This window comes from Monodon monoceros, unplaced genomic scaffold (assembly GCF_005190385.1).
Source record: "Monodon monoceros isolate NGI ecotype Baffin Bay Population unplaced genomic scaffold, NGI_Narwhal_1 Super_Scaffold_7, whole genome shotgun sequence".
In the NCBI taxonomy this organism is placed as follows: Eukaryota; Metazoa; Chordata; class Mammalia; order Artiodactyla; family Monodontidae; genus Monodon; species Monodon monoceros.
Genome location: NW_021703784.1, coordinates 84,386,839 through 84,399,378, shown reverse-complemented (window position 1 = coordinate 84,399,378; position 12,540 = coordinate 84,386,839). Strand labels below are relative to the sequence as shown.

Genomic DNA, 12,540 nt, shown 5'->3' with positions numbered 1-12,540 from the left:
AGAAATAGGATCCGTGAGAATCCTGCACGTAGGAGATCATGGAGTGGGAGCCAACTGGACCAGGAAGCTACTTACTTCTAAGAGGAGAAAAATGCAACGATTAGGCTTACAGTAGAAGCCTCTTCTTGCCTTCTGCTGAGACTGATGTGGCTAGAGGCTAGTTCGTTTTCTTTCAGTATTCCAAGATGAGTCTTAAGTATCACCCGATCGTTCTTGGCCATGAGCTCTAGCAAGCAAAGCTCAAAATGGATGAGGAGCTACACTTGAATTACACAAATCATAGCCCTTTGATATAGCCTAACAGGCCACAGATTCAAGTGTCTGCCAGAGCCAGGCAGCTGGTCGCTGGGGGCCTGTGGCCGAGGCAAGGCTGTGTGGTCCAGTCCAGGCAGGGAGCTCCTCCCCACACCAGCTGATTCTTGCCGTGTGAGCGTACAGACCCAGGGTTTCTGGAACTGAATTTTGTCAGAAGCCAGGAACACAGATTTCTGTGAGAAATGCCCTGATTTTTATGTTGACAGTGAATTCCATTTTCTAAAACTTGCATGTATAACACATGTTTTTGAGATGATTGAAGTCTGTGGCCTCTTGCTGGTTGTTTCTGGGCTACATGTTCAGCATTGAATGAGTCTGTACTATAAGAAGGTGGCCCCATTACTGAAGCAATATGGAATGCTTGCTCTCGCATCATAGAGGGATTCCTGGAAATATAAGCACTGGGGGACTTTCTGAGTCCACTTGAAGCTTCAGAAAAGTGCATTGCCCTCACTATACCATTTCAGTATTTGTTTTTTTTTTTTTTTTTTTTTTTTGCTGTACGCGGGCCTCTCACTGTTGTGGCCTCTCACTGTTGTGGCCTCTCCCGTTGCGGAGCACAGGCTCCGGACGCGCAGGCTCAGTGGCCATGGCTCACAGGCCCAGCCGCTCCGCGGCATGTGGGATCTTCCTGGACCGGGGCACAAACCCGCGTCCCCTGCATCAGCAGGCGGACTCCCAACCACCGTGCCACCAGGGAAGCCCGCATTTCGGTACTTTTTTAAACAGCTCACTCAGTGAGGTCCTTTTTTGACACTTAAAATGGGGCTTTGGAGTCAACCCTCAGGGAAACTGCTCAAAGTACATAGCCCAAAACACACAGAGTGTCATTGAGATCATCTGTCATGTGATCTACAGGCAGTCTTAGAGCAGACAAACCAGAAACTTGGACAATATTAGCAACCTTGCCAAATTACACAGAGGAATATTCATAAATTTTTAATTCTCAAATATTGTAGAAGTATTATATGAATGGACATTAATTTCTTGCCTGGAGGCAAGCAAGTAAGTTGTTTGAAAGGTAACTGGGACATTTATGGGAAGTAAAGCATGTCCAGTGCATAATTGTATTGCGTGGGGAATGAACCTGTGTCTTAGAAAAAATGACTAAAAAGAGACTAAGGAGGCTGATAGAGTGATTGGTACCCAAACTCAGTAATTAAAGGTTGAATTCTTCAGGGGACTTACTCTGTGTCCTTAGGCAAGTAATATTCAGTAATTTGCCATAATCCATTTGAGAAAAATATGTTATCTAGCTGATAGAATATTTCCAGGATATATCTAATATCCTGTTCAGTGCTTAGAATAGCTGCTGATGCCAATTTTACTCTAAGTAGCTGTGCAACATGAATTAGAGAATAGAGGTATCTTTGTAATGAATATTGTTAAATGTTTAGATGGAACGTTATATTTGGAGATCAAGGGAATTTGTTGTATCTCTGAATTTATATTGTCCTCTAGTGTTCTTTAATTACAACTTCTAACACACTAATGTTCCAGCAGATGAAATATAAAATCTAAATTTATATATGTACTCGTTTAGAATCTGTTCTACTTTCTGGGTACAACACAAATAGGAAACTGAATAGTCTGGTTTAATTGCCTAAGCTTTAGGCAACGAAGGAGATGATATTACAACACTGAAAGCCAATAACCCTTGTATACTGATCATAAAAACTTAGGCAAAATGTGTATTTTGTCCAGGCCTGGCCATCTCCCACAGTTTGAGAAACAAACGAACATGATTATATGAGAGACCGTTGTAGTGTCAAATTTATTTGTATCTGGGATGAAACACTTCTCAATTTAAGAATAAATCATAAAAGCAAGGGGAAGATATGTCTAATGCATGCATTTTTCTATTATGGTTTCTCTTAGTAATTCCTTTGAGTACCATTGTTAGCAGGTTCTGTATCACTGCGTTTTTAATTCAGTGAGACTTGAAAAGATTTGATGCTAAAATGGAATGTTTCAGACTATTAATAGCTCTCCTTTTCTTTCCACTTTCAGTCCTTGAAGAAAGAAACTGCTCAGACCCTGGGGACCCAGTCAATGGGTACAAGAAAATTACAGGAGGCCCTGAGCTTATCAATGGGCGCTATGCAAAAATTGGCACCGTCTTGACCTTCTTTTGTAACAACTCCTATGTTCTTAGTGGCAATGAGATGAGAACTTGCCAGCAGAATGGAGAGTGGTCGGGGAAACAACCCATCTGCATAAAAGGTAACTTGCAAATAATTTTGAAGTCTGTAGACATAGATGGAGTTGCTGGACATTTTGGTAGCTCTCATACATGTTTTTGAGCCCCTGGAAAAATGCCTTCTATCTTAAGTTCTCACTGGAATCATACATTACTTTTAGGTTGGAAATCATCCATAAAACATTTGCTTCTTTTTTGAACCGCCAAAGGACCTGCTTATCCTAATCACAATGTCTTGATGTGATCAAGAAGAGTGATGTAGTTAACAGAGCGGTTTAGGAAAGATGACAAGGCTGAGTTTTATACATGCAAACCCAAGCATAGATTTGAAGCAATTAAAATGCATTTATATGGCTACATTTATCTACTCTCTATGCAATATTAAATTAGTGCAAGAAATAAAAGAACGCAATAGACACATCATCCCTGCCAGCCTATGTGGAGGGAGGTTTGAGATGTTAAGATGTTTAAAAGCATCTTAAAAAGACAGTAAACCCTTGAACGTTCAAAGGAGAGTTATAGAACAAATGAGTGGTGTATATTCCGAGAAGGAGTGAAACAGGGACGATTGCATGTAGCAGAGAGTACTGGAACCTGTCTGGGAAGCAGGGAAGGATTTATAGAGGTAAAGAGGAGTTGGGATGATATTCCGCTTAGAAGACAAAGGGAAGGTGGTGTAGGCAGAAGTGAAAGAATCATGGTAAACAAAAAGTGAATCAGTCCTGGAATCTGGGAGGGACATTTGAAAAGGTAGTTGGGGACCAGAACGAATGGAACGTTGCATAGGGAAGTTTGGACCTTACCCCACTTGAGAGTGGGCATGCATAGTTTCTTGCTGAGTTGATTCCCTAGTTGCTCCAGGTCGACAGCCCCTCTCCTTTTGGTGGCAGGTCACAGTTATCTAGCTGTTTCCTGGGAAGAAAAGCATATCCTTGGCCTAGATTATCCAGATAATTGCTTCAGTCCTCCACTTTCCCTTCTGAGTGTTTGTCAACAACCTGAATCATGGGAAAAGGAACGAAAGGAAGATTTGTGAAAGGAAGAAATCACTTTAGACTTTAGCCAGGAGCAAGCTTCATCCTCACCAGCACAGACTCTGATTCTTGATTTCATTAAGTATGGAAACGGTGTTACATATGTCCTTGGAGATTTTTGTCAACTCTTCTCTTACAAATTAATACAAGCAGAGTTCCCTAGGTTGCTAATTAGACGAATGTTGGCTGCTTGATTGGGAAAGTGAGATGGGAAGGATTCCTTTTCACTTGTGAAGAAAGAGAGACTTCAAAAAAATTAAACTGGGCTTTGAGTTGCCCTCAAAGGACCCTTAGGAGCCTTAGTTGCAGAGACATGGAGGAATCAGTTACTCAAGATTTACTGATGGTTGACACTGCTGTCTGGTTTTAAATGAGAGCCTTGTGATTCACTATGCTGGGCTATATTTTAGAACCTTGATCTTGGCTTTTATTCTGTATTGATTAAGTTCGCCAATACTATTTATGTGAACAGATAATCCTAATCTATTAATTATCATTGTTTCATATCACCTGGGGGGAGCAGCTCTGCAGAGGTGTTTATTCTACTTGGGTTCTTCAAAGGGGGTTGCCAATTTAGATAAAACTCAGCATGCTCTTTTGCTAAGCGAGCTGTCCACGTCTGGCTAATGTATCTTACCTTTGAAAGCCTGAGGAATGTGCACTGGTCTCCAGAAAGGGTGGTCAGGTATGAATCTGAACTGAATGATGTGAACAGTTAATATGGAAAAGGATTATGCAGCATTGTCTTTTTTTTTTTTTTCCTAGCCTGTCGAGAACCAAAGATCTCAGACCTGGTGAGACGGAGAGTTCTTCCAATGCAGGTTCAGTCAAGGTGAGGTTGAAACACCTGAACTCTGCTTTAAAGGCGAATGAACGTTCCTCTCCCACCCCCTTTCCCCACTGGTGTTTGGCCAAAGACAGTCTGAGGTTTCTTAGGGACACTCAGTGCTGACTGGCCAAGGAAGAATAGGGCTCGTTAGATGGAGACTTATTAGCCAGCTGCCTTTAGCCAAGAGGTAGCAACTGTTGGAAGATGCACAGATTTCACTGGATTGTGGGAAAGTAAGTGGTGGTGGGAAGCCAGACTTTAAGATGGTCTTTGAGGAACTGGATTTTAATACTCGAGTCTTCCTGAAATTACTACGTATTTATTATGCAGCCAGCTGTGGCTTAGGAAGATGTTCTTGGTAGTGACCAATCAGATGAGGCAGGCTGGTGGGGCCAGGAACCGGAGATGAATGACTTGCCCCTGACGAGGGATGTGAGGCCTCAGGGACACCCACCCAGCTTTTTTCCTGGAAAGATAGAGGTGGGGACCCCTGGTGGCAGCTACGGAACCTTACACCCATGGCTCCAGAAGGAACCTGCTTCCACTTGACTTCAACGAGGCTTAGTGCTTGGTTTCCTTCAGTTCCCTGCAGAGAGACCTTCCCAGACTATCCTTTTAAAAATAGCAACCCAGGGCTTCCCTGGTGGCGCAGTGGTTGAGAGTCCGCCTACCGATGCAGGGGACACGGGTTCGTGCCCCGGTCCGGGAAGATCCCACATGTTGTGGAGCAGCTGGGCCCGTGAGCCATGGCCGCTGAGCCTGCCCGTCCGGAGCCTGTGCTCCGCAACGGGAGAGGCCACAACAGTGAGAGGCCCGCGTACCGCCAAAAAATAAATAAATAAATAAAAATAGCAACCCCACCTCCACCCTGACCGCTGAGCTGACTTCTTTAGCCAGCGCTCTCTGACCTTTACAGAGCGCTCCAGTTTTCACCTTGGCATCCATCTCCACCTGTTGTCCTACTGACATTTTGTTCATTTATTTGTTCAATTTCTGTCTCCCACCAAAAAACTGTGAAAGTTGTAAGTGCAGGAACATTTTCTGTTTGGCTCATGCTGAACTTCTAGTTCCTAGAACGGTGCCTGCCACATGGTGGACACCCCCAAAATATTGAATGAATGAGTGAATGAATGAATGGATTGGATCAGTTGGTTCAAGACCTGCTGTCATCTCTCTTTAGCACTGGGTATTCTTGGGCAAATTCCTAAGCTTGCTGAGCCTTTAGTTCCTCTTTTGAAAAGTAAGGGTGATCACAGTAACATTTGTCTCTGGGAACTGTTAAGGATTAAATGCAAGGCAAATAGCTAGCATTTACTGGGTGTTTGCTCTGTGCCCGTTACAATTCTGAGTTCTTTACATATATTAGCTCATTTAATCTTCACTACAACCTCTCAGGTACGTATTATTATTACCATTTCATTTTAGATTTTATTACTTTTTATTACAGATGGGGAAACTGAGGCTCTGAGGGGGTGAGGAACTTGCCCAAGGTCACATTGCTAGAGGAAGGAGCAACCCAGGATGCAAATCCAGGGTCTTCAGGGGCTGCTCCCTGATGCATGAAGCTTGAACTAAGCCTTATATAAAGGCCTTAAAAACGCCTTGCACCTATGAACACCTGTAAGCAGTATCTATTGCTTTTAGAAATGGTAACAGTGAATCCCAGTGACTGGAACTGACCCCAAACAAGTGATCTGAAATATTCAAAGTTCAGGATATTCCTTCATCTCTCACACTGCCTCTGGCTCTCTCATTCCATTTCCTTTTTGGGCAAGGCATTTCCTTGGGGACAGTGGCAGTGGAATCCAGTGTTTCTACCCACCCTCCTTTCTGATCTTTGTGATTTACCTGGGGCTGGACTCTCCAGTAAGTATTCTTCCCAAGGATACATCTTGGAGAGGAGGCCCAGAGCTGTTAAAAAAGACCACCACCGGGCTTTGCATTTTCTAAAGCGATTGTAATGGGGGCTTAGGTGACAAGGTGCCAGGTGTCCCATGTAGATGAGAAACAAGCCTAAAACTTGGTTGTAAATATCTTTCTGGAAGATACGCTGATGAGTGGGGATATGATGGTCTCCAGCAGCCAGGCTCACCCAGGAACCCCCAAAGGCAACGCAAACCTTCAACAGCCAAAAACTGTGTTTGTTTGCAAGTCCAGAAGCTCCCTGAACTGCAGACCTAGTTCTAAACTTGAGCTAAAGATTTGTTGGATGAAATCAATGTGGATGGAATGTTTGCTCTGAGCACAGCATGGCACAGACACGTGAAACAGATTTCTTACGATGGATTGGCATGGCAGGGAAACCAGGGTGGGAACCATGACTGCCCTGTGTTGCCTGGGGTACTGTCTTAGCTTCCTGTGTGCCCTTCAGCACTCCTACCTACCTCTCTGGGCTTCCTTCCTCCATTCATTAAATGGGATGAAAACACTGATTCCTAAAGGAACTCTAACTTGTCAGTTAATAGTCATTATGCACTGATATAAAATGAGCACAAGTTGTGTAGTGTGCATACCTCTCTCCCAAGAATCCCAGAGTGGTCTCTGGGTGCTTCAACTTCAGGGCTCATTTAAAAGACCTTTTCACATTCGCACACAACGCTCCTTATTTCTCCCAATCAATGTGCTCTGAGAGAAGGTTTTATTCTCTGAGGTGGACTAATTACATCTGCTAATTGCTAAATCAAGCTGCTGTATCAACACAGTTCAATTCGAATCAATTCCTAATACTGCCCCGTTATGATAATGGTTAGAGAAAAGCGGCCGCTTGGATTTCTCCCCTTGAAATTAACTTCCTTTTTTGTTTAATTTCACTATTAATTTTTGTGTGTGTGCATGTATAGCATACCTTTGGATAGCAGCTATTATGTCAGATATTATGCTCTTTGGTTAAAATCCAGGGCAGCTGGAGGCATGCCAGAAATGGAAATGGAGGAATAAATTGAAGGTTGAAGTGTGCAAGAAAATCTGCTCAGTGGTAGAAGAGGCGTTCATGTGTGTGTGTGTGTGTATGAGAGAGGTGCGAGGGGAGAAAGGGAGAGAGACACACAGAGGATGAGATAGCTGTTTTCCCTTCCTCTGTAAGGAATGGGCTTGGGTACTAAAAGAGCCACAGTGACTGTCTCTGGCCCTCCTCTCTCTCCGGGCCGGGTGCTCCGACGTAGGGAGACGCCATTACACCAGCTATACGCATCAGCCTTCAGCAAGCAGAAGCTGCAGGACTCCTCTGCCAAGAAGCCAGCCCTTCCCTTTGGAGACCTGCCCACTGGGTACCAATACCTGCATACCCAGATCCAGTATGAGTGCATCTCACCCTTCTACCGCCGCCTGGGCAGCAGCCGGAGGACATGTCTGAGGACTGGGAAGTGGAGTGGGCGTGCCCCGTCCTGCATCCCTAGTGAGTCAATGCCTGTCCTTGGTCTAGAGCAGCTTAGATCTCCCATTGCTGCCTATGAAAAGCCACTGACCCTATTGAAGACTTTTTTGGGAAAAACTCCTTGTCCAAAAGGACGGCCCTCTAACACTTTCCCTAGCTTGGTGAAGTCTGAAATTCCACAGTTAGAGCTTCCTTCCTTTGGCTTAAACTTGTTACCCAGGAGAAATGAACTCGTTAAATCTTAGACAAAGTTTTTGGGAAGGGGGGCATACTTTTTGTGGATAATTCTTTTGTGGATAATACTTGGAGAAAAGGGACAGAGCAGTTATTAAACACCAAGTGGGGAGGGGGCTAAAGGTGCTAGAGGGCTTCTGGTGATATCTCCTTTGTTACCCTGTCTAACCCAGTTTTCATTCTCATCACCCAATGGTATTAATTAGGTTATTGTTATTAATTAGATTATGAGATATTAATTACTCCCAAGGTTATAATGATGATTACTGCAGTAATACATGGAAGTGTCTGGAATAGGGTCTTGCACATACTAAGCTACCCCCATCCTCTTTGTCAAAGAAGAAGGATATGGCTTAGTTCGAGGTGGTCATCTTTATAGCAGTAGCCATGATATTTGAATCTAACTGTTTGTATACATCATCTCATCCACTCTCCTCAAGAACCCTAGGAGACAGTTGTGATTACTGTATCCATTTTGCAGGCAGGAAGACTGAGGCTGTAAGAGATTAGGCAACTTGCCCAGTAAGTGGCCGGGGTGGTAAGCCTCCAATCGTAGTCCTAGACTTTATAGTCAACCATGTCAAGGTGGTTGATTAATGTTTAAAGGGAAAAGAAAAACGGGTTAGATGCTCTGTGGTCTTGACATCCGTAGGGTCCACCTTTCCAGATTTGTGCTCTGTTGGGTGACTGACACATTCCCCTTTGGATGGGAAGGTCTAAGTTTACATTACTGAGCTGGTGCTTTCTCCATAGTCTGTGGGAAAACTGAGAACGTCACTGCTCCGAAGACCCAGAGGACGCGCTGGCCATGGCAGGCTGCCATCTACAGGAGGGCCGGTGGGGTGCACGGGAGCAGCCTGCACAAGGACACGTGGTTCCTCGTCTGCAGCGGTGCCCTGGTCAATGAGCGCACCGTGGTGGTGGCTGCCCACTGCGTCACCGACCTGGGGAGGGTCACCGTGATCAAGACAGCAGACCTCAAAGTCGTCCTGGGGAAATTCTACAGGGATGATGACCGGGAAGAGAAAAGCATCCAGAGCTTGCGGGTGAGAGAGGGCTGCAGCCTGGAAACCGGGTCTCTGGCTCAGCAACTCCCAGTACTGGGCGAGCAGTGACTGTGTTGGTCCTGTTACTCTAGCACTTTGGCATCCAGCCCAGAGTCTGGAAATATTAGGCACATAGTAGGTGGCTAATATATATTGACAGTTACTAGAAACGGGCATCTAGAAAGACTATGGAGTCTTTCCCCCCTAAAATTGTTTTAAAAATAGGACAGTAGGGCTTCCCTGGTGGCGCAGTGGTTGAGAGTCCGCCTGCCGATGCAGGGGACACGGGTTCGTGCCCCGGTCCGGGAAGATCCCACATGTTGTGGAGCGGCTGGGCCCCTGAGCCATGGCCGCTGAGCCTGTGCGTCCGGAGCCTGTGCTCCGCAGCGGGAGAGGCCACAATGGTGAGAGGCCTGCGTACCGCAAAAAAAAAAAAAAAAAAAAAAAAAAAAAGATAGTAACAAATATCTTCTATCATTGGGGTCATCAAAATGTAACCACCTTTTATGTTTAGGACACTGTGCTAGGTAGGCTTTGAGGAAAAATAGAGACTCCTAATAAATTTGTAAGATTCTTCTCTTTCCCTGCCTGCCTCCCTCCCTCTCTTCCATCCACCCACTCACCCATCCAGCTCATCCATCTGTCCATCCATCCTTCCATCCATCCTTCCATCCATCCATCCATCCATCCATTGTTGAGTTCCCACAGCATGCCATTCGCTGGGAATACATACAGAACTGAATAAGGCATGGTTTTTGCCCTGAAGAGTCCACAGGCTAGGGGAAGAGACAGACCAGTATATTGTGACTAGTCCAACACAATAGAATCCCGAGTAAATGAGCCCAAATGTAGTTGAAGGAATAGAACACATCTGTGAGAATGTTACGGCATATCACAGATGTAAGCTCCTAGAGGCCCCCGTCAAAGAAGATGATCAGCAAGGATGGGGACAATCAGGGGAGACTTTGTGGAAAAGTCTGTGGACCACCCTGGGTGTAGCTCTATCTTACTGGCTTGAGGGTAAATGCAATATTTACAGTGGACCAGATGTTGCAAACTGGTAGCCTGTAGGGGTTTGTGTTTTGATAGTGCTAACATATATTTTTTTAATCAGTTATTTGCCAACATTTAAAAACCAGGAGGTTTCAGCCAGAGATCTGGAGTCTATTCTCTGGCAAAATGAGCACTTCTGCATGGCAGTGGTCAGCTGGAGCGAAGTGGCAGCTGCCCCCTCTGCATGGGGCATGCACTCCCGTTCTCTGAAACCTCACCTGTGCACTCAACTTATTTAAAACAACCTGCCAGCCAGGCGGGCGTTTCAGTTTGCAACGCTGGGAATAGAGCAGTTGCTTTCTATGATCCCTTGAGAAAAGTATCTCTGTATAATTGTAGCTGTCTCTTAGACATTTTCTCCCAATCATTTAGCCCCGGGGCCTGCCTGTTCCTGTCACTATGGAGTTGGTTGCTCACAATTGCTATCCATTCCTTACCTTGGTAGATTTCTGCAATCATCCTGCATCCCAACTACGACCCCATCCTGCTGGATGCGGACATCGCCGTCCTGAAGCTCCTGGACAAGGCTCGCATCAGCACCCGCGTCCAGCCCATCTGCCTGGCGGCCCCTCGGGACCTCAGCACCTCCCTCCAGGAGTCCCGCGTCACCGTGGCAGGCTGGAATGTCCTGGCAGATGCGAGGAGCCCCGGCTTCAAGAATGACACGCTGCGCTCGGGGGTAGTCAGTGTGGCGGACTCGCTGCTGTGTGAGGAGCAGCACGAAGAGCACGGCATCCCGGTGAGCGTCACAGACAACATGTTCTGTGCCGGCTGGGACCGCGCTGTGCCTTCTGACATCTGCACAGCAGAGACGGGCGGCATCGCAGCCGCGTTATTCCTGGGGCGGGCGTCCCCTGAGCCCCGCTGGCATCTGGTGGGGCTGGTCAGCTGGAGCTATGACAAGACATGCAGCCACAGCCTCTACACAGCCTTCACCAAGGTGCTGCCCTTTAAAGACTGGATCGAGAGAAACATGAAATGAGCCTCAGGCCCATCAAGAAGCACTTCCGTGCATCCTTCCGTACGTGTGTTGCCCGAGGCATCGTGGACCTGAAATGTGAATCTGCCCATGAATTTGGCTGTGCCAGGGCTTCTGATGTCAAAACCAGTGGAGGGCGAGTCGAGCTTACTTTCTGGTAGGCCACTGCCTCCCTGACTGCTGGGACCATTTGGAAGATACCAGGGCTGCTTGCAAGAACTCAGTTTCTTCAAAATAGACTACATGAATAGCAAAGCAATCCTCCCCATTCAACTGGCCCCAGTGGCCTTCCCCACCTGCCCTTCAGTGGTGCGAATGCCATGGTCAGCTGTGGTCGAGAGAAGCTTGATTGGCTCCATCAGGTCTTCTCCAAGGCTCCAGCCAGACAGAGTTCCAGAGAGCCGCCTGCAGGACAGTCCCGGACAGCAGAGCCTGGCTGCGGCACTGGTGTCCGTGCACACTGCCACGTCCCAATCCCCTGTATACACTTTAATAAAACAAGGGTTGGCTTCTGACCCACGGAACGAATGTGCCATGGCTCTGATTCCTGCATGCAGCCTCTTTGAGCTACATATGTTGGGACCAATGGCTGGGTGGCAGCCCTTTAAGAGAGATCCTAGATTATCATTCCCAAATAATGCATAGAGCAAAGCCGATGCCATCTTTTCAATACCAGTGCTTGCAACTTGCTGGGCCTTCAGGTGGGGGAGAGGGAGGTTGGGCACCATCAGATAAGGCACAAACAGAGGAAAATACCAGGGATTTGAGGATTTCTAGTGTCCCCTCTTGTTCTTATGTTCTAGATCAAGCACAGAACCCTGCTTTGAATCTCTAGAAATCTTTAGGACCTATTTTTGTAGCATCTGAACTGGAATCACCTATATACTCACACTCAATTGAGATACGCCAAGAAACTGCAGCTTCATTCTTCTCTATAACTTATATGATTTTCCTTTCAAGCCCCACCCCTGGCTCCCACTGGATAGTGGAGGAAAAAAAGATGAATCCAATCCAATCCCCGAAATGATCTTTTCAGGAACATTCTCTGTTTTGGGTGACTCACTCTTTTATCCTTTCTCCCCTACCCTCACCAGTTTCCTCCTTTCCAAGATGTGCCATGGAGGTTTACGTGACTTCTAGCCCCGGGACACACACAGTAGGACTCCTGAGTTCCTGCTGGTTCTTGGGTGTGTGTGGTGGGACTTTCTCATTCCTGGGCGTTTTGCCGACACTGGGTGCTCGTGTCTGTAACTACTGCAACTTGTGCTGTGTTCTCTGTTTCCCTGGGGCCGGCGGTCCTCCCCACTGACTTAGCTGCTCGTCAGGTCTGGCTGGCACTGATACTCCTGAGATCCGGGGGGACTCCGACTTGACACTGGTTTGGGTTCCTCAGCCTCCTGGCCACAGTGACAGCCTTCTCCGTGGCTACCCAGCCTGACTTTCAGTAACCTCCTCTTCCTCCCCTGGGGGCTTGTGG

General features: G+C 46.5%; 1 protein-coding gene across 1 annotated transcript in view; it reads left to right on the top strand.

Annotated features, from left to right (window-relative positions):
• Window positions 1-11,588, top strand: part of PAMR1 (peptidase domain containing associated with muscle regeneration 1) — a 70,667-nt gene extending 59,079 nt beyond the window's left edge. Inside the window, exons 7-11 of the mRNA XM_029206956.1 lie at window positions 2,326-2,538; window positions 4,315-4,381; window positions 7,540-7,772; window positions 8,739-9,031; window positions 10,530-11,588. Of these exons, the coding sequence (XP_029062789.1) occupies window positions 2,326-2,538; window positions 4,315-4,381; window positions 7,540-7,772; window positions 8,739-9,031; window positions 10,530-11,066 (1,343 nt within the window). The 3' untranslated portion in view covers window positions 11,067-11,588. The remainder of the gene's footprint in view (window positions 1-2,325; window positions 2,539-4,314; window positions 4,382-7,539; window positions 7,773-8,738; window positions 9,032-10,529) is intronic.
• The last annotated feature ends 952 nt before the right edge of the window (window positions 11,589-12,540 follow it).